We start from the raw sequence: 21,100 nt of genomic DNA, 5'->3' as shown, positions 1-21,100 counted from the left end.
AAAGAACAGACTGACGGCTTTTTAATACTTGTAATTCACGAGGGGAAAACCTTGATTTGTCAGTTATAGACAAATATTAACCTTTTTTCTTCTTGATTCTTCTTGAAAAGTGAATGAAAGATGTTTTTGCTGTTTTTCCTTTACATGTTATCAGCCAAACCTGTAAAAGCAAGAAAGAGAAATAGGTTCAAATATGCAAAAGTGAGGCTTTGAACATGAACATGAGGTTCTTTGTTGAAGGTGGAGACTTTCGAACAATAGACTGAGGGATTATCTCCATTTTCTCCCCCCAGAAAATGCTGAATCATGGGTGTTGGGCACAGCAATTCTGTCCACCACAAAAATGAAAAACATATGGCAGCAGTGGTAAATGAACAGCTAAGACAAGTGTACACAATATTGGGTTCAATCATTAACTTGTAAACCTGCCTCGCGTTCTTAAACAGTGAATGAAAGATGTTTTTGCTGTTTTTCCTTTACATGTTATCAGCCAAACCTGTAAAAGCAAGAAAGAGAAATAGGTTCAAATATGCAAAAGTGAGGCTTTGAACATGAACATGAGGTTCTTTGTTGAAGGTGGAGACTTTCGAACAATAGACTGAGGGATTATCTCCATTTTCTCCCTCCAGAAAATGCTGAATCATGGGTGTTGGGCACAGCAGTTCTGTCCACCGCAAAAATGAAAAACATATGGCAGCAGTGGTAAATGAACAGTTAAGACAAACTTACACAATATTGGGTTCAATCATTAATCATTTTTTGTGTGTGTGTTTCTGTCCTCTGTGCCTCTCCTCTCCCTCTCCTCTCCCCCTCCTTCTCCTCTCCTCTACCCCTCTCCTCTCCTCTCCTCTCCTCTCCTCTCCTCTCCTCTCCTCTCCTCTCCTCTCCTCTACCTCCCCTTCACTCTACTTCTCCTCTCCTCTACCCCTCTCCTCTCCTCTCCTACCTATCCTATCCTCTACCTGTCCTCCCCCTTCTCCTCTCTCTTTACCCAGCCGGCCATCAGCAGGAGGGTCCCCCTACATGAGCCTGGTCCTGCTCAAGGTTTCTTCCTGTTAAAGGGGAGTTTTTCCTTGCCACTGTTGCTTGTCTGGGGTCAGGCCCTGGGATTCTGGAAAGCGCCTTGAAACAATTTTGATTGTATAAGACGCTATATAAATAAAGATTGATTGATTGATTGATTGATTAACTTGTAAACCTGCCTCGTGTTCTTGACTCAAAGGAACGTGGAAATGTCTGGCTGTTGTCAAGCGGTTCGGTCCAATCGCTGGTTCTGTTGAGCATCTCCCTCAGTCATCAGATCAGTCATGCTCCTGTATGTTTCTACAGTTTAATAAGAGTACAGCTTTGTTAGAAGAGTCTATAGGGTGTATTTTATACAATAGTGTATATTATAACCTAGCATTTCAACTATACATGCAATGTAAGAAACTTCCATCCATCATCTATCCATCCACCAATCCATCATCCATCCACCCATCCATCCATCCATCCATCCATCCATCCATCCATCCATCCATCCATCCATCTTCTCCCGTTTAGCTCGTACCCATTGGCAGGGGTAGCAGCCTGAGCAGGAACGCCCAGATTCTCGGGACACTTGCTCTAGCTCCTCAGGAAGTGTTGGACAGTCACGCCAGCGTTTCCCAGGTCTTCCCTGGGGTCTCCTCCTGGTGGGACAGCCTGAAACAGGCATCCAGGAGGCACCTGATTCAAATGCTCCTCTTGATGTGCAACGGTTCCACTACGAGCTCGTCCCAAGCGTTAGAGCTCCTCACCCTATCTCTAAGGGAGCGTCCTACCACTGTGCAGAGGAAACCTTCTTCATCCACCTGTATCATCCATCTTGTTATTTCATTCGCAACCCAACGTACCTGACCATAGGTGAGGGAAGTAGCATGTATGTGTGTGTGCGTCCTCATGTTTACCACATATAGTGTCAAAAACATCATTCTACTAGCAAACATACTTGTGTGTATCCTACTCATTCCTGTTGTATCAGTCCAACCAAAGAGGCATGGCTCAACCACAACATGTTTTATTCAGAGACTCATGTCTTTCAGATTCAGCTATGATAGTACTGAGATCATCATTGCATGTCCTTGAAGGAAGAGCAAGATAAGAATGGCAGCTTGATAAGCATCTTCCAAGAGTAAGGTCCAGCAGAGAGTCAAGTGGACTGTTGAGAGACACTAAAGGACATTCCCCTCCCCTCCTGTACCAGTCTAAGGGTACTTGACCTGAAGGTTCTCATCCATGCAGGTTATAGTAATCCATTGGGAGCCAACTGGACAGTCCAGCTGAGTGTCCACATGACCTGAATGGATTACTATGACCTGGTGAATGAGAACCTTTGTGGACATATCAGATTAAACATTTGCACACATTTTGTAGGTGTAAAAAGTTCTGATGGGGAAACACGAGTGGGTAACTGCCTCATGTCTTTCTTGGTTCAGTTCTGACAAAAGGATTTACACAATGTCAAGAGAAAAATGAGTGTAAAACAGAAGGCAACAAGGAAGTGTTTTCTTTGAAGACCTCTATTAACAGAGATATCAATTCAGACAGATGTTAGATGTACATATTACATACATATTATCATAAAACATTTTAAAAATTTGATGGTACAAACACAAGTGTCTCTCTTGGTTTTCTCTATGAACTGGTAAACCCAAGCCCACACACCAACTAAACTGGTGCTCTTCTTTCTGATATAGGATTCACATCTACCTCTCTGTCCCTTTATCATGATTTCTACCGTAATCCTAAACTGTAGGCGACAACCTAAATTTATCATTGATCTATTCTTTCTTAGATTTTGCTACAATAACAAGCCTAATGCACCACCTTCACTGCTGACTTCTTTACATCCACATTTTACCTAATTTGTATGTTTTTAAAAAGTAAATCACTCCCCGCTGTGAACAAGTGTGTCTATCGTTCTTCCTAATCAAAGGACAGACTGACGGCTTTTTAATACTTGTAATTCACGAGGGGAAAACCTTGATTTGTCAGTTATAGACAAATATTAACCTTTATTCTTTCTTAGATTTTGCTGGTGATTTTGTCGCTCTAATGACAGCTCTGATGACACATCGGCAGGAGACCCAAAATAATGACATCAGTATCAAGCCACAGGCTGCGAAGACGGCCATCACGTCCAGACAGTGATAGGCGTACCACGGTAACTTGTAGGACTCTGTACGCAGGTGTGAGGCGCCCTTGTGCCTCATGACAAACTCCATCCAGAAGAGGGCGCTGTCTGTGGGTTTCATTGGTTTGTCATGGTGAAGTTGTGACAGCTTCTGTATTTTCTCTTTGTATGCCTTCGTAGGATCGAGAATATTCTTCAGAGTATTGGTCAGAGACTCAACATCCAACGTTGTGACATCGACCATCTCAGCAGCCCCCCGCGCCTTCATGCGTACAAAATTATCAATCTGGCCAAAGATGAGAGGAAGGCCCAGGATCGGGACCCCATGGTAGATGGCCTCATAAATACCGTTAGTGCCCCCATGCGACATAAAAAGTTTGGTTTTCGGGTGACCTAAGATATCATTTTGAGGCAGCCATTTAACCAGCATGGTGTTGTTTCCCAGACTGGTGGGTCTTTCTCCAATGTGTCTCCACACCACCTTCTGAGGAAGGTTGGCAAACGCTGATGCAATGATCTCTGATAACTCAGGGCCAAGATCGCCCAGCAGAGTCCCCAGTGACATGACGACCACCCCGTGCTCACCAGAACTCTGCATAAAATCCTCTAAATCTGCTGGAAGAGGCTTAGAAGGTTTGCCCTGAAACCCTCCGATGTAGACCACATTGGGCATGGTAGGACGAGGAAACTCGAATATAAAATCAGTTCTTATTAACCACAGATCAGCTCCCTGCATGAGAGACATGACGTCGACATCGGGACCAAAATATTTGTCACACACTGCTTGGTAAGGGGGATTTACAAAAAAGTAGTGCATGTAGACCAACATCATATGAGAGATGACATTTTTCATTCTCTGAAAAAAGTCCATTGTATCAGAGTTGTAAGACAACAACTGGGGAACGTAGGAGAGCGGAGAAGGTGCGATGGCGAAGTGTGCCTCGCCGCTGAAAGCCCAGCGAGCACTGAGCACCGTTGGAAGCTGGAGATAGTGCGCTAACAACACTCCACCTGGAAATGCAGGATCCAACAGCATGAAATCGTATTCAGTTTTCTTTAGCTTCATAATTAGCGTCTCATTCTCAAAGATGTTGATGACCATCTTGGCCACGTCTTGCTGGCTTTCCTCTAACATATTGAAAAGGTTTTGATAAAATTCAATAAAAGCCCAGAGTGAACCTTCTCTCCGCCGGATCTCCATTGACCTCTTTAAGAAAGAGGTCATGAAGTCTTGACTCTCGATGTGATGTGAGTGGTCCTGGGCGATGGTGATGGAGGTGTAGTAGGGCGAGACTTCAGAAATGTACCAGCTGGTGGACGAACGTATGACCGTTATTTCATGGCCCCGAGAGTGAAGCAGCTCCAAGAGGATTTTCATGTTCAGCCAGTGGCTCCCATCTAGAGGGTAAACAAGCACTTTTCCTCCATCACAGGTGGAGGACAGAGCTGCTGAGAAGAACACCAGGAAGGTCAGGACTGGATATGAAGCCATCACTGCCAAGAAGAGGCAAATATTATGATTATAATTATTATTAAACACTGTGTGTCCAATGACTACAAAACAGTAAACATTGAGTCTGTTTCGAACAGGTTTAGTCCGGACACTGACTACGACACGTTACTATGGCTGAGTTTTAGTCCGGACACTGACCAAGACACGTTACTATGGCTAAGGTTTAGTCCGGACACTGACTAGGACACGTTACTATGGCTAAGGTTTAGTCCGGACACTGACCAGGACACGTTACTATTGCTTGCTAAGCCAGCAAAAAACGAATACTGAACATATCAGAAATACTTAAAATACAATAACACAACTGTGTTTAATACATTTGCTTTATCAAACATACATGAACTGCTATAACATTCACATACACCAAAAATACTCATCCACACTTACATTGAATCAACTCAAATTGTCACTAAACGCTTCTTTCACAGTCAGTTATTTTTCAGCAACAGCTAGAGTGTGGAAATAATAGTTACCTGTGAACCACGAGGACCAGGACACTGTCAATAAGGCTTGTTCAGCCACCAGTGATCTAATATTGAGCTGTGCCTGCGTTTATGGGGCCAAGATTATAATGTTCCTTGATCCCTCACATCTACAGACAAGGCCGTCAAATAAGATTCCACATCCACAATTGTGATGATGAAAAACACGTGCCGTGCACGTTTGCTACGTAAATCTTTCTGGACCCTCTACAGCCCTGATTTAAGAGGTCTCTGGACATCTAGAACTAAACCAGCAAACAATGGTCATTCTAGAGTCTGAGAAAGGTCACCTGCCTGGCCTGTGTAGTGTCTGTTGGGGTTAGTCAGTGTCTTTCAGGTCAGTCAACGTGGGTCAAGTTCTATGTTAGCCGCAGTTTTGGCTGATGTGTTTTTAGACGGGTCACTTGTGTGAAGTGGGAAAGATGGTCTACCAAGCCTCCTCCCCTTGTCTCTAGGTGGAGGTTTTCCACAGAAATAAGCTCAAATGGGACACCAGTTAGGAATGAACCCACTGGTGGTTTTTCTGGGATAGTGGGTCCTTTCTGTTAAATACCTGATCACTGGATCACATAGTCTTCTATTTGACCCTCGTCTCACCAGGTGGATTGCTTTATCAACTCTGACATGACCCATGTTGTGATGTAGGTATTTGGCACAGTTGGCCTCAGTTTACTGGGAAGGACCTGCTGGTTGTCTTCTGCTCAGATACCAGTCTCCTTGTTTTGGCTGCTATTTGTCTTTTTCTTTATCATGCAGATTCTGTCCTCTCCTCCTCGATGTCATGACCTTACAGACGGAAGCATCCTCTTCCTGGGCAACTCTAAAGTCATCTGGGGTGAAGGTGGGAACGGTCACAGGTGGATCATTGTCACCCCGAGAGGTGCAGCCATCCATGGCACGTCCTTTCCCCCTCCAGCTTTCTTCCCCTGGCTAAGTTACTAATGATCTTCTTAGAGCTTTAGATCATGGACTGGTTTCTCTGCTGGTTCTGTTGGACCTCAGTGCAGCTGATAGATCAGATAGATACCAGTTTGCTCATGTCCACGGCATTCCCTCTTCATACAGTAGGGTTAGACATGGAGTTCCACAAGTTTCTTCACCTGGACCAATCCTTTTCACCTTGTAAATGCTCCACTTAGAAAACATTATTCAGCAGCATGGAATAAATTTTCATTGTTATGCTGATGACACTCAGCTATATTTATCCATTAAACCAGAGGAGACAGAGACGTTAGTGAAGCTTTAGAACTGACAAAAAGTCTTGGATGTCTTCAAATTTCCTTGTCCTTAATTCAGGAAAAACTGAGGTCAAGGCTCTCCTCTCCTCCTCACAAAGTAGATCAGTGATGTTATTTCTTGTGTAGTTTTCCTGCCCCTACCTCCGACCCTGCTGACCCACTCAGATTTACTGGCAGTTTATTATAATTAATATAGTTAATGCATTTCATTGATCTCTGCCTATTCTCTCCTCTACCTGTCCTCCCCCCTTCTCCTCTCTCTCTACCCAGCCAGCCATCAGCAGGAGGGTCCCCCTACATGAGCCTGGTCCTGCTCAAGGTTTCCTCCTGTTAAAGAGGAGTTTTTCTTTGCCACTGTTGCTTGTTGGGGGTCAGGCCCTGGGATTCTGGAAAGCGCCTAGAGACCATTTTGATTGATTGATTTATTGATCGGTTGATCGATTGATTGATTGATTGATTGGTTGGTTGATTGATTGATTGATTGATATGGTGGAAATTACATTGGGGTAGAGTTTCAGTGTAGTCCTCTATGTGACCCTGGAGCTTTAATGGATACCTTGACAGTGTATCAGCGGACATAGTCATTTGTCTTGTTTATTATTTTGTGGTGAAGTGGAACTCTGCTGACTGACCCACCCAGCGATGTCCCACAATGCTGAGTTTGGCTTTGCTTAAATCAGAAGTACACAGTGAACGTAGGTGCATAGTAGAGATAACCCCGGAATCAAAGCTAGAACCTCGAGCTTGCCTCGAGTGTAGATGGCAAATCTGATAATCAGATGTGTTCTGAAACCATAAGTAATGATACGTTGTTTACAGCCCTGCTGATAGAGCTCAGCCACCAGATATTTATTGGATGTGTCAGTATTTATCACAAAGGTCAAAATAAAATCTGGGTATGCAAAGATGACTCTCACTGGACAGGTTTGTCAGGCCAGATTTTGTGACTTTTCTTTTGGATGTGATGTTAATACCTTTATTGGGTCTCTGGTTGGACTCATTAGGATGCTCTGTGAGTTATTCTCCCACATGTTTCCAGGTCTCTATCTGAATGCAGGCAACCTATGTATGAGCTGACACTTCCTTGGAATCTGATGCCATGTTCCCACTACCCCTTTCAGATCCTCTATATAGTCATGAAATTTCAAGATATGGAGAACAGCATTTATCCCTCATGCCGGGAAGGGTGCCCTCCAACATTTACTGAAAGGCAACTGTGGCATTAGTAAGGCAAAATTGGAGGTGAAGACACTCATACGGGCCCCGGAGGGTACTGAGAGCGGTCAGGTACCTGGAAATCTTATGGGCAAATCTCTGGTGGTAAGCAGCAGTGATATAATACTGAGCCGTGCATGTGCGGAGCCAAGATGATTGGCTTCCTTGTTCACAGGAAGTTTACTTTATCCCCGTTAACCTAAAGAGAACAAAATAGAGATGTTCCCGTGTCAGGACCTGAAGGTCCACGAAGAGGTTGGACTCAAAATCAGACTAACAACGCAGAGTTTCATGAGTTTTGAGAAAAGCATTGGTGGAACACAAAACTCGAGACATTGGGAATGATGTCATTAAAGGAATAAAGACAAATGAAGCAAGAGCAACTGAACTGAAGGCAGACTACTATGAAGTGCATGAGAGGAAGAATTGAATGATGCATCTGTGAGACTGCGAGAACAATCAGGGAAGTGAGCGCTAAGACGCGAGAACCTGAAATAAGCTTCAGACCCGGACATCTGCTTCCTGTCTACATATCCTGGAGAAGATCAACCACACTGTTTTTCACAGAGTCATTTGTAAATCAAACGTAAATAAAGTGCACCAATGGCTTCAGCGACACAACATAACGTCTGTGCCTTCGGTAGGTCTCATTACTGAGCTCTTCAGATAAATTAGCAAGGCAAAGTAAAAAATGAGGAAGAGCTTCGCAAGGTTTACAAAAAGCACAATACAAAATAGCAGACAGAAACAAGAACTACATGGTATTTATATTCTGACCAGTTCCGTGATCTGAAACTGTCTTAAAATATATGCGGTAATTGAATCCCTCCATTCAAGCCCACCCTCACCCTCCACCTCCTCACCCCCAACTCCCCCACCTCGTCATGTCTCAAAGGTTTCTCCTGTGTGCAGCAGAAACCAGTTTGTATTATTGTAATGATGATTTACCAGCAGCACCAGCTCGTGTGAATAACATTAACATCGTCTTTGCTTTTTATTCAAAGGTTGTTTTTCTTTTCCAAAGGTGCGTTCAGAGTCCTAACGCAAACGCATAAATGCAATGCACGGCATGACTTGCAGTTCACACAGAATATTGATAAAATATTATGTTTAACAAGGGTAAGACAACAAATCATGTACTAAGACTAAATGAGAACCTGTTAAATGATGTTATTTGTCTATGAATGGTAGATTAGCTTCATATCTTTAACGTATGTCACAGTCACAACTACGAGGATGAAGAGAAGGAAGAAAAAACAATAAATGAGGAAATGGAAGTAAACAAGAAAAAGAACACACATCATAGTGGTTTTTAATCAGACAAAGGTGATAGGACACACAGAGGAAATGCATGAATCAGAGCCTTTCTACAGCAGGTTAGCTGCAGCAGTTAAACGATGCCAAGTGGAAAGTAAACAGCAGCTGGTTCTGCTCGAGAGGAAAACTGCTCAACGGGATTTTATTACATTATAAACATCTAAAAACTGAGCACAAACTAAAACGTCTTCTTACCTCAGACTCTGTGATTTCACCCTCTGGCCAGAACCCCCTGAATGTCCAGAGTTGTCAAACATCAGCTAAAACAGAAGTCAATGTATAACCGTGTCCCTGAGTGAGCTGAGGCACCCTGCTGAGAGCTCGTAATCAGGCTTCTTTCCCTCCACTCAGATTTGTTTCTGTCGTCAGGCTCGTCATCACATTACCAAAGGAATGTTTGACCTACAATAACAAGCCTAATGCACCACCTTCACTGCTGACTTCTTTACATCCACATTTTACCTAATTTGTATGTTTTTAAAAAGTAAATCACGTCCTGCTGTGAACAAGTGTGTGTATCGTTCTTCCTAATCAAAGGACTGACTGATGGCTTTTTAACACTTGTAATTCATGAGGGGAAAACCTTGATTTGTCAGTTATAGACAAATATTAACCTTTATTCTTTCTTAGATTTTGCTGGTGATTTTGTCGTGCTAATGACAGCTCTGATGACACATCGGCAGGAGACCCAAACTAATGACATGAGTATCAAGCCATAGGCTGTGAAGACGGCCATCACGTCCAGACAGTGATAGGCGTACCACGGTAACTTGTAGGACTCTGTACGCAGGTGTGAGGCGCCCTTTTGCCTCATGACAAACTCCATCCAGAAGAGGGCGCTGTCTATGGGTTTCATTGGTTTGTCATGGTGAAGCTGTGACAGCTTCTGTATTTTCTCTTTGTATGCCTTCGTAGGATCGAGAATATTCTTCAGAGTATTGGTCAGAGACTCAACATCCAACGTTGTGACATCGACCATCTCAGCAGCCCCCCGCGCCTTCATGCGTACAAAATTATCAATCTGGTCAAAGATGAGAGGAAGGCCCAGGATCGGGACCCCATGGTAGATGGCCTCATAAATACCGTTAGTGCCCCCATGCGACATAAAAAGTTTGGTTTTCGGGTGACCTAAGATATCATTTTGAGGCAGCCATTTAACCAGCATGGTGTTGTTTCCCAGGCTGGTGGGTCTTTCTCCAATGTGTCTCCACACCACCTTCTGAGGAAGGTTGGCAAACGCTGATGCAATGATCTCTGATAACTCAGGGCCAAGATCGCCCAGCAGAGTCCCCAGTGACATGACGACCACCCCGTGCTCACCAGAACTCTGCATAAAATCCTCTAAATCTGCTGGAAGAGGCTTAGAAGGTTTGCCCTGAAACCCTCCGATGTAGACCACATTGGGCATGGTAGGACGAGGAAACTCGAATATAAAATCAGTTCTTATTAACCAGAGATCAGCTCCCTGCATGAGAGACATGACGTTGACATCGGCACCAAAATATTTGTCACACACTGCTTGGTAAGGGGGATTTACAACAAAGTAGTGCATGTAGACCAAGATCATATGAGAGATGACATTTTTCATTCTCTGAAAAAAGTCCATTTTATCAGAGTTGTAAGACAACACCTGGGGAACGTAGGAGAGCGGAGAAGGTGCGATGATAGAGTGTGCCTCGCCGCTGAAAGCCCAGCGAGCACTGAGCACCGTTGGAAGCTGGAGATAGTGCGCTAACAACACTCCACCTGGAAATGCAGGATCCAACAGCATGAAATCGTATTCAGTTTTCTTTAGCTTCATAATTAGCGTCTCATTCTCAAAGATGTTGATGACCATCTTGGCCACGTCTTGCTGGCTTTCTTCTAACATATTGAAAAGGTTTTGATAAAATTCAAAAAAAGCCCAGAGTGAACCTTCTCTCCGCCGAATCTCTATTGACCTCTTTAAAAAAGAGGTCATGAAGTCTTGACTCTCGATGTGATGTGAGTGGTCCTGGGCGATGGTGATGGAGGTGTAGTAGGGCGAGACTTCAGAAATGTACCAGCTGGTGGACGAACGTATGACCGTTATTTCATGGCCCCGAGAGTGAAGCAGCTCCAAGAGGATTTTCATGTTTAGCCAGTGGCTCCCATCTAGAGGGTAAACAAGCACTTTTCCTCCATCACAGGTGGAGGACAGAGCTGCTGAGAAGAACACCAGGAAGGTCAGGACTGGATATGAAGCCATCTGTGGAGACGCAGATCAACAGACACATGAGCCTGGTAAATACCTTCAGCATCACCATCAATATCCCAGAAATCAACCCTTCATTTTATTCTTTCAGCTTTGGTTCATTTCATTTTTAAAGATTGTGCAGGGGAGAATTGTGAAGGTGGGGCCTGGTCCAGCTGAGAGGAAGCTGCTTCCATAGATTAGGAGGGACTTACAAAAGTAGCTGGTTGGCTGAACCCACTGATACTAAAAGTTGGAAATATGAAAAAGTACAGGAATCAACTTAAATGTAGATTTTGGAATCATCTGCATAGAAATGCTTTTTTTCTTTTCCATTTTAGACCCAGTGGAAGATGATAGAGGTGAAACACAGGTGAAGCAGGAGATTTGGCTTCGGGGTTTCAAAAACCTCGCCAGGGCTGCCCTTTGTCACCGATTCTGTTCATAATTTTTATGGACAGAATTTCTAGGTGCAGTCATGGTGTTGAGGGGATCAGGTTTGGTGACCTCAGGATCGCGTCTCTGCTTTTTGCGGATGATGTGGTCCTGTTGGCTTCATCGGCCCGTGACCTCCAACTATCACTGGATCGGTTCGCCGCCGCCTGTGAAGCGGCTGGGATGAGAATCAGCACCTCCAAATCCGAGGCCATGGTTCTCAACCGGAAAAAGGTGGAGTGCCTTCTCCGGGTAAAGGAGGAGATCCTGCCCCAAGTGGAGGAGTTTAAGTACCTCGGGGTCTTGTTCACGAGTGAGGGAAGAATGGAGCGGGAGATCGACAGGCGGATCGGTGCGGCGTCCACAGTAATGCGGACTCTGCACCGGTCCGTTGTGGTGAAGAGAGAGCTGAGCCGAAAGGCGAAGCTCTCGATTTACCGGTCGATCTTCGTTCCTACCCTCACCTATGGTCATGAGCTTTGGGTAATGACCGAAAGAACAAGATCACGGGTACAAGCGGCTGAAATGAGCTTCCTCCGTAGGGTGGCTGGGCTCTCCCTTAGAGATAGGGTGAGAAGCTCTGCCATCCGGGAGGAGCTCGGAGTAGAGTCGCTGCTCCTCCGCGTTGAGAGGAGCCAGATGGGGTGGCTTGGGCATCTAGTCAGGATGCCCCCTGGACGCCTCCCTGGTGAGGTGTTCAGGGCATGTCCCTCCGGTAGGAGACCCCTGGGGAGACCCAGGACACGTTGGAGAGACTATGTCTCTCGACTGGCCTGGGAACGCCTGGGGATCCCTCCGGATGAGCTGGAGGAGGTAGCTGGGGAGAGGGAAGTCTGGGCTTCTCTTCTTAGGCTGCTGCCCCCGCGACCCGACCCCGGATAAGCGGCAGAGAATGGATGGATGGATGGGTTTCAAAAACAACTGACTAAAACACAACCATGAAAACAACAACGAAGGAAGGAGGTGAACATGGAAGGGTTGAGGGTTGGGGTTGAAGCTGAGGCTGAGGTGGTTGCTGCAGCTCTGTGTCCGTGAACAAGAGGCGAAGAAGAACTTGAGAAAGTTCCAGAAAAGAAAAGATGATTTCTCATGGCACCACATCCAATCAGCGCCGAGCAAACCTCAAGCCCCACCTAGGAGTTTTTCAGGGGTCCCCTGGAGCAGAGACTTGGTGTTCCTGGCTGGTAAAATGACTCCAAAGTTCTGCAGTGGAAACGTTCCTCATGACACCACATAGGCCATCATAGGCTCCAAATAGGATAAAATCAATAAATGCTCACTAAACCTGTCCTAAACCCTGACTGCAACACTTCTTGAAGTTTAGATTGTGTTCAGAATAGAAAAGGTTTGGCAAACTGAATCCAGAGATAAGGTGTTCAGTCTTGGCAGGTTTCATTTTTAAAGTATGTTTTTAAATCAAAAGAGGTGCAGACAAATCAGGTTGGAGAACTTCTGTAGGACAAAAATCTGACTCAATATGAGTGTGTAGACATAAAAAATTTGAAAGCTCAGTTTCGTCCATTTAAACCATTCATGAGATGGTCTGTGTATCAGGATAATCAATAAGGATCAATATTCAAGCCTGTAACACTGTGGATCTTTGATCTTTAACTGCTTTGAAGAGTCCACAGGACTTTTCTCCCACTAATAATGCAGAGTCATGCTGAGTTCTCAAACTTCTCCTGAGTCTCGTGGTGGAGATCTATCTGACAGAGTGGCTCCATGAAGGTTTTGTCTCTCAAATATTTCAGACTAAAGCTAATAAAGAAATTCCCAGTGGAAACAGGATGGTGAATTCCTGGGAAACTACATGAAGCAAAAACAGGAAATAATTCAGTGGAAAACGGTCAACAGTGATTTCCTCAGATCCAAAACAGGGTTGTGCAGCAATACTTTAAAACCTGTTCAGTTTTAATTTGCTTCTGTCTTTGCACTCAGTTATGATGCATTTCAAGGTTTTGTGATGTTTGTATAATGTGAATTTAAATAATGGGTTTTGGTATTTTACAAATCATCTTTTTTAATTTACATCTTGATTAGCATTTGGAAAACAGGCTCTTAAAATAACTGAATTAATGTCATTATGTTCTAATTCTAATATGATTACTCTATGTCATGATTAGTTTTAGAATAAGTGTTTTTTGTTCATAATATTTGAGCCTTGTTAGCATTTACACCCCTTATGCCAGTCAGATGAGTGTGAAATTGATCCTCACCTTGGACCCTCTTCCTCCTCTCCTGGACAATCGTGAGTGGGAGTGAAAATTATCGGGTTCACTCAAAAGCAAGTTCATGTGTAACTTATCTGGTGACGTGGGTAGAAGGTCTCCTGTGAACCCTTTGCACTGTTGGGTCGCAATACCTCTCGTGTGTCACTGCTGATCCACGTGTTCTCTGAATGAAGACTTCAAGAAGAAAAATGCCAATTTCCAAATGTATTTGGCAAATAGAACCAATTCAAGATACAAATATTACAGAGCTCCGGGCCAGTTCATAACCCTACAATAACAGAGTCAATTGTCAGGGCATGAAGTCTGACAACCTAACTATCCCTTGACCCAGTCTTTTATAGAAACACATATGTAAATTACTGATGCTAATCCAGTCCAATCCAGTCTTTCTTCTTGGATGACCTCGTCTTCTTCTTCCCGTTCCATTGGTTGCTGACACAGTTCTTGTTCTCCATTGTTTCCCAAATGACCAGGTCAAAGTTCACCTTCTTCCTGCAGATGAGCTTATCAGGACCACCATGCTGTCCAGTTTTACGATATCTGTTTATCACCTTCAGCCTGACTGGCTCCTGCGATTACAACTGTCTAAACCACAATCATGTCACAGAAGGGTCACTGATCTTTATTACACTTGCTAATGATTCTACTATTCCTAAATTCTAAAGTACTCCTAAATGAAAACAGAAACATGGTACAACACAATTCTCTTCAGCACCGACTGATGACCACTTCCACGTGCAGAACAATGAAAGGCAGCAAACATAAAGAAGAAAAAGAAAAAATTAAAAAGTGACGTACATGTTTCCATCAAATAGAAATCTATACGTGAGAAACACAAAAGACGTTTTAACTGTTTTAACGTTTTTAACTGGATTACTAATTAATATAAGCAGCCGACCAGAGTGCACGCTGCCCTCTAGTGGCAAGTGCCTGTTAATGAAGACAGACTCTCCACCCAGAACTCGGATTTACTTTGAATCCCATTTCCGGATGACTGGTGTTACTGGTCTGTTACTGGGTCTGGCGCCGCTGACCAGTCCAGTAGCAGCTTTTACTGCAGGAGAAAGGAGTAAGACACTACATATGGATTTTATAATGCTGAACTTGTCAATACATAAAATGACACATGCGAACAACACATTCATCATGTGGCAGCATTCCCAACTCTGCAACCCAGCAGTGATCAATCCCCACATAAATCTTGTCATATCTTATAATTTCATGTTATATACCATCATGTCCAAATGTGCGACAGCAAGCAGTTGTCTAATGACCTTTGCACTTGCACACGCCCTCTGAGTGCTGCTGTGTATGTTGTGAACTCTGGCCCTGGCACACAGTAAAGGACAAGCCCTGTGTGGTACTATCATATGTCCATGTGTCATGAAAAGATAGGAGCTGAGTGTGGTGGGCAGTCAAGAGCTCTTTAGTGGGGGTGTAGTTTCTTTAAAAAGAGCATTACTTGTTTTCACTGGCCACAGTCTCCAGCGCTGTGTTGCTGGCTACCTCACTGGAGTATAACATGGAGCTTCCTCAGCTGGAGCGCGTGAGACTCCGCAGGTGTGACAGTGCAGGTGAGACCAACAAAGCATGCCTGAGCAACCACGCAGCAAAGGTTCTTCTAATGCAACACAGAGATGAGGGCAGAAATAACTCAACGTCTTCTGATGCCAAAAAAACAAACTGCCTTGTTGAGTGTCGCAGCTGCACAAGTGCAGGTTTCTAAAAATAATGACGAATCTCTGGAGATTCTGAGAGCCGAGTGATCCAACTGATGAGCAGTTGAACACAGTGGAACGTTCTTCTATTCTTATTTCTACATGCTACTCCTGCACAAGATTACATTGAAAATCATATTTACAGTTTAAAATCTGTTTATCCATTATTTAAACAAGTGAGCACAGTCTATCAAGTGAAAGTAGATGATAAGAATGCACAACAAAAACACCATTGTGTGCTAGCGTGCGCTTCCCCAGGCCGGCCCAAAACACAGACATGGATCTTTAGCCAACCTTTTGCAGTCGCCAAAAGGCTCTGGTAGAATGTGGCTGCTGCCTTCATGATTCCAACCTGGGACAAGCAGATAAGGACATAAGAAAATAAAGCAAAAACAAAGTAGCCATTTCAGGGTGATTGTAGGGCAATTAAAAAAAAATCACATATAATAATCAGTTAAATATGCCTGTGTTGGATTCTCATGCACTGCTAAAAGAGCTGCCTCTGTGGTATCTCTATATACCAAAAAGATCCGGGTTTTTCTGCCATCTAGTGGAACGAAAGGGTAACAACATGGTCGGTTTTTTAAAAAAAAAAAAGAAGAAAAGATCACGTGATCCAGCGACTCTGAGGCAACAGCTGTTGCACCACCACGTGCACAAGGTGGATTTGGATGTTCTTTGATGTCACCGTAGTGATTCTGGTTGCTGCATTCAGGCCCGATAACCCAATAAACAGATGGAGAGGCAGAACATCCTCCTTCCGGCTCATGTTTGCAGGTCCTTGGCAACAGTCAGCTGAGCAGCAGCAGCTAATCAGTGCAGTAGAGCTCGCTCTGGCATCTAAGGCTCATGGCTCTCACCGTCAACACATCCATAGACCAGAAATGCCTCACCCAGACCCCGCTGCTCAAGATCTGGGTGCCATGGATGGGCTGCAACTTGAACTGCAGGAGAGGATGTAAGTGCAGCACAGACGGGGACACTCTGTCCCGCTGTCCGTAGCTAGACGTTGTAGCGTTTGTTTCAGTCGGTGTCTGAGAGACAGGCGAGTCAGCCGTGGACGACAGCCAGAGGAGACACGCCAGGCTCTCTGTGCTGCGTCTGACGTGGTCTTTTCAGCATTCTGCTGATGCAGCGAACTCCATTCACGATGGAACAGCCTGGAGGTTACCACTGTCCCAGTCCTTGTATAGGCAGACAGACGAGTGACTGGGCAGTCTGCGTTATAAATGACTGGCATTTGTGACCCCCTCAGACAGAGAAACATGCAACCACTGAGTCACCATGGCTGGGTAAGAAATTAGCAATTTTTAAAAAAAAAAAAAAGGTCACTGAAGCTTAGAATATGTGACCATTCATTTCTTTTGATGATCGATCCCAGAGTCGCATGCGTCAGCTCTCACTGACAGAAGCAAAAGCCACTGTGGTTCCAGTGTGCACTACAGTACCGGTTATGGATCCTTTCACGAGTTCTGATGCAGCAAACTGCATATCAAGCGTAGCGTCGTGGGGAGAATGTGCAGCGTTAACTTGAACCTTCTCTCAGGGAAGAGTTCAGACACAGACAGATTAGGAGGGCCGTGTTCCCTCAGCCATATGGTGCAGAACACCAGGCTGAATGAGGACTAAGGAGATCTAGTTCAAGTGTTTCTGTTTGATTTCTGGTCTCTGCGTGTTCAACGCATCAACATATTTCCGTTCAGAACATGAAACCTTGCATCCACCACTGACTCTTCGCTCCGTGTCCGATACTTGATCTGGGGCTCTGTGCTCATTGTGTCACTCTTAGGAGAGATTAAGTGACCCAGCATGTGTCCCTGAAGAGCTAAAGATAACATATTCATCCCTAAAATCCACATTTTTCCAGCTGCGTGTCAACAGTAAGCGTGTGTTTGTGCTCCTGTGTTTGTCTCAGCATCAGTTCCTCAGTTCTGTAACTCTCCCACGATGATTGTGATGGTGGGCCTGCCAGCCCGAGGGAAGACCTACATCTCCAAGAAGCTCACCCGTTACCTGAACTGGATCGGCGTGCCCACAAAAAGTCAGTTCCCGCAGCTCCAGTGTGTCCTTGTCAGAGGAAAAGCTTGAATTAAGCTTTTGTTGCTCGTATCCAAACAGTGTTCAACGTGGGCCAGTACCGCCGGGAGGCCGTCAAGATCTACGAGAACTTTGAGTTCTTCAAACCTGATAACGAGGAGGCCATGAGGATCCGCAAGTAAGACAAGAACCCGCCCAGGAACCTGTAACTAGTCCTGGCGGCATTAGAGCCCCAGACGGAAATGTGATTAAAATATCTGCTGTGTTTGGAGGTCAGACAGTGTCACCTCTCCCTCAGGGCCTGTGCAGCTGCCGCCCTCAAAGACGTCGCCGCCTACTTCACCAAGGAGCAGGGACAAGTGGCTGTGAGTAAACAGACATCCAGGATTCCTGCTGATCTGGCCATGTTCAACAGTCACCAGGGTAGAACCCGTCCCATCACCTCTGTCCGTCTCCTGCAGGTGTTCGATGCTACCAACACCACCCGAGAGAGGCGGACAATCATCCTCACCTTTGCAAAAGAGAGGGGCTACAAAGTGAGCAACCTCGGGAATGTTCTGGCCAATTCCTTCAGGATCTCGAACGCGCACCAGATCTCTGTTTAAACGACTGCTTGTGTGCAGGTTTTCTTTGTGGAATCAATCTGTGATGACCCGGAAATCATCGCAGAGAACATCAAGGTGAGGAGCGTCGCAGCAGGACGCTTATAAGCCTCTAATTACCTGGAATTTATGGCCCAGTTGTGCATTTTTTTCCCAGCAAGTTAAATCTGGGAGTCCGGATTACGCAGATCGCGACGTTGAGGAGGCCATGGAGGATTTCATCCAGCGGATCGAGTGCTATAAATCCAGCTACATGCCTATAGATGATGAGAGAGACAGGTAGCACCAACACCGTCCTGGAAATATACAGGCCTTATTATAGGGGCATTCCACTTATGACCCTTTTCCTAATATTGTCATGACAGGAAGCTCTCCTACATCAAGATCTTCAATGTGGGCAGCAGATACCTGGTGAACCGAGTGCAGGACCACATTCAAAGCAGGATCGTTTACTACCTCATGAACATCCACGTCACCGCCAGGTCCATCTACCTGAGCCGCCACGGAGAGAGCGAGCTCAACCTGTTGGGCCGCATTGGTGGAGACTCGGGCCTCTCGCCTCGAGGACAGAAGGTGCACACACACACACACACACACACACACACACACACACACACACACACACACACATTCACACACGTATGCACACATGTCCTGCAACCATTTAATCTCCCCATTAGATCATTTAAAAGCAGTTTTTGTTTCTTTTCAACTGTTCTGCCAGTATGCAACTGCCTTGGCGACCTTCATCCAAGGTCAGAACATCCGTGACCTGAAGGTGTGGACGAGCCACATGAAGAGGACCATCCAAACTGCACAGTCTCTGGGAGTTCAGTACGAACAGTGGAAGGCCCTCAATGAGATCGATGCTGTGGGTTTCTGATAGTTCTAGCCTTCATCTGAACTTTCATGGTTACCCGGCAGAGCTTTTCTTCTACTGTGTCGTCGCATCTAGGGCGTTTGTGAAGAACTGACCTACGAGGAGATTCAGGAGAACTTCCCAGAAGAGTTTGCACTGAGAGACCAGGACAAGTATCGTTACCGTTACCCCAAAGGGGAGGTAAGAAGGCATGAAACACTGTCCCGTTTGAGTTCAGGTAAAGGCTGAAAGCACCTATAAACAACATCAGGATTAGAATAAAACAGACCTTCGTCATTCTGGATGCAACCTGACAGTGTCTGAATGATCGTCTCACCTCTGTTCAGTCTTATGAGGACCTCGTCCATCGTCTGGAGCCAGTGATCATGGAGCTGGAAAGGCAGGAAAACGTGCTGGTTATCTGCCACCAGGCTATCATGCGCTGCCTGCTGGCCTACTTCCTGGACAAGCCTGCAGGTACAGAGAATCTGCCTCCAAACCTTTGACACGTGTGGTTTCATGTTAATAACAATAACCGTTCACCTCCACAGATCAGCTGCCTTACCTGCGGTGCCCCCTTCACACAGTGCTCAAACTAACACCGGTGGCATATGGTAGATTTAATAGTTGTAATAAGAAATGTAGCCTATAATTTTCCATTTCTTTGAGTGTGTTTCTCTCTCCTCAAATGCAGGCTGTAAGGTTGAGCCATTTTTCCTCAATATTGAAGCCGTGAACACACACAGAGAAAAGCCAGTGGTACGTTTCCACAGGAACTTTGTAACTATCAGCCAGCTCTTAAAGGTCATATTATTGAATTGTTGACTCAGAGTGTTGACCATTGAGGTTAAATTAGAAAATGAAACAACTTTATCTGACACAGGTGGGGTCAGTAATAGAATAGATTCTCACATTCAAAGGGCGGAATGTGGCAGTTTTTGTGTAATTACTATATATGCCAGCAGGTGGCGACATAAACCCATATTTAAAAATCCGTTTTAAAGTTCAATAGAGCTCGAAGTTCTAACTAATTAGAATTTATTATACCTTTACATCCATGACCTGCTTCATTTGTCTTTTCATGCATTTTTAAAAATTACACCTAATTTTATCAACACTGGACAGTGCAAACGTGTCCCGGATGACTCTGCATTAGTATTGCAGGATGCTTGTGGCTGAAAAAGGCTTTTGCCCTTTATTTTCTTGTCCTTGCAGAATGTTGACATAAATAGAAACCCGGAAGACGCCCTCCAGACGGTTCCGGAGCACATCTGAGTGATGACCATCGTTACATTACTGTTTCTACATGCAGGCGCAGCAGTGAAATGTGATGGAGGTGAAAACAGCAGCGGCGTAAAGGTGAAACTGCAGGAGACTGTTTTTAACATGTGCGTGTGAAATATTCCTGTGTCTTATCTGACTACAGCTGTTTTACTCAGAATTCTGCACATTGTTTACACAGATTTAGGGCATAAATGTGTGTTAAAGCTGAGAAAATGTGTTGTAAGATGAAGAGCTGAGATTTTCTAAAGTAATGTTTGTGCAAGTGATGTAAACTACCCGATGAAATGTATTTAACTCCTGGTTTTAAACAGAAATTTCTTCAGAATATTTTCTTTTTTTTTGATCTTATTGTAAAACAGCAGAGCAAACCAAATACAGAAAAGGTTGCCGATGCGGATTTTCTCCAGTTATTCCAAAAACCCTTCAGGTCAGTCGGAGACTCAGTGGTGACCTGAAAACTGATGCTTCTCATAGAGTAGAATCTTTAGGAAGCCGCAGTTGAATCCTCATGTGCAGATAACGGAGGTGTGGATCAGAACCATGGACAGCACCTAATAAACAAAACAATGGGACACAGATGTGGTCCAACCTGAGAGGGGGACAACAGCAATAGAGACACACTGTGTAAAATAAGTCCCCCAACACGTCTCATTCGCAAGATTTGATGAGGAAAGACAGCTGAACTCTAAAGGTTCTGGTTCGTTTAGACAATAATGGGTCAAACATGATATTAACTCAAATTTAGGGACAAATAGACCTTCTCTGAACACTCTCAAAGATTGGGGGGTGAGGGGGTAAAGCCC

The 21,100-nt window shown here is 44.7% G+C and overlaps 3 protein-coding genes across 7 annotated transcripts; 1 reads left to right on the top strand and 2 right to left on the bottom strand.

Annotated features, from left to right (window-relative positions):
- Positions 1-2,022: 2,022 nt before the first annotated feature.
- LOC130529638 (UDP-glucuronosyltransferase 2B13-like) lies at positions 2,023-9,252 on the bottom strand. Of its 2 annotated transcripts, XM_057040080.1 has the most exons (3): positions 9,115-9,131; positions 7,679-7,801; positions 2,023-4,648 (listed from the first exon to the last, which is right to left on the bottom strand). In XM_057040080.1, the coding sequence occupies exon 3, from the start codon at positions 4,644-4,646 to the stop codon at positions 3,036-3,038; it is 1,611 nt and encodes a 536-aa protein (XP_056896060.1). In that variant the 5' UTR covers positions 4,647-4,648; positions 7,679-7,801; positions 9,115-9,131; the 3' UTR covers positions 2,023-3,035. The 2 variants fall into 2 exon arrangements, with proteins under 2 accessions (XP_056896060.1, XP_056896059.1); XM_057040079.1 differs by lacking the exon at positions 7,679-7,801 and having other exon boundaries at positions 9,115-9,252.
- On the bottom strand, positions 8,898-15,312 carry LOC130529637 (UDP-glucuronosyltransferase 2B31-like). Its single transcript, XM_057040078.1, has 2 exons — positions 13,783-15,312; positions 8,898-11,146 (listed from the first exon to the last, which is right to left on the bottom strand). The coding sequence occupies exons 1-2, from the start codon at positions 13,858-13,860 to the stop codon at positions 9,536-9,538; spliced, it is 1,689 nt and encodes a 562-aa protein (XP_056896058.1). The 5' UTR covers positions 13,861-15,312; the 3' UTR covers positions 8,898-9,535.
- On the top strand, positions 15,142-20,688 carry pfkfb1 (6-phosphofructo-2-kinase/fructose-2,6-biphosphatase 1). 4 transcript variants are annotated; one of them, XM_057040082.1, is made up of 15 exons: positions 15,220-15,371; positions 16,293-16,473; positions 17,431-17,556; positions 17,634-17,730; positions 17,851-17,917; positions 18,014-18,088; positions 18,176-18,232; positions 18,312-18,433; positions 18,520-18,727; positions 18,879-19,025; positions 19,110-19,214; positions 19,361-19,490; positions 19,565-19,627; positions 19,708-19,772; positions 20,229-20,688. In XM_057040082.1, the coding sequence occupies exons 2-15, from the start codon at positions 16,365-16,367 to the stop codon at positions 20,286-20,288; spliced, it is 1,431 nt and encodes a 476-aa protein (XP_056896062.1). In that variant the 5' UTR covers positions 15,220-15,371; positions 16,293-16,364; the 3' UTR covers positions 20,289-20,688. The 4 variants fall into 4 exon arrangements, with proteins under 4 accessions (XP_056896063.1, XP_056896062.1, XP_056896061.1 ...); XM_057040083.1 differs by lacking the exon at positions 16,293-16,473 and having other exon boundaries at positions 15,142-15,371; XM_057040081.1 differs by lacking the exon at positions 15,220-15,371 and having other exon boundaries at positions 16,130-16,473.
- The last annotated feature ends 412 nt before the right edge of the window (positions 20,689-21,100 follow it).

Source organism: Takifugu flavidus, chromosome 8, assembly GCF_003711565.1.
Source record: "Takifugu flavidus isolate HTHZ2018 chromosome 8, ASM371156v2, whole genome shotgun sequence".
Classification (NCBI taxonomy): Eukaryota; Metazoa; Chordata; class Actinopteri; order Tetraodontiformes; family Tetraodontidae; genus Takifugu; species Takifugu flavidus.
This window is presented reverse-complemented; position numbering and strand designations above follow the sequence as displayed.

Excerpts from the sequence above, each read along its gene's own strand:
- LOC130529637 (XM_057040078.1), bottom strand. The coding sequence starts at position 13,860 with ATGAACTTGCTTTTGAGTGAACCCGATAATTTTCACTCCCACTCACGA. Across the intron at positions 11,147-13,782 it reads GAGGAGGAAGAGGGTCCAAG|ATGGCTTCATATCCAGTCCT; the intron begins GTGAGGATCAAT and ends GCGTCTCCACAG.
- LOC130529638 (XM_057040079.1), bottom strand. The coding sequence starts at position 4,646 with ATGGCTTCATATCCAGTCCTGACCTTCCTGGTGTTCTTCTCAGCAGCT.
- pfkfb1 (XM_057040082.1), top strand. The coding sequence starts at position 16,365 with ATGGCTCTCACCGTCAACACATCCATAGACCAGAAATGCCTCACCCAG. Across the intron at positions 17,557-17,633 it reads GATCGGCGTGCCCACAAAAA|TGTTCAACGTGGGCCAGTAC; the intron begins GTCAGTTCCCGC and ends GTATCCAAACAG. Across the intron at positions 18,089-18,175 it reads CAAAAGAGAGGGGCTACAAA|GTTTTCTTTGTGGAATCAAT; the intron begins GTGAGCAACCTC and ends GCTTGTGTGCAG.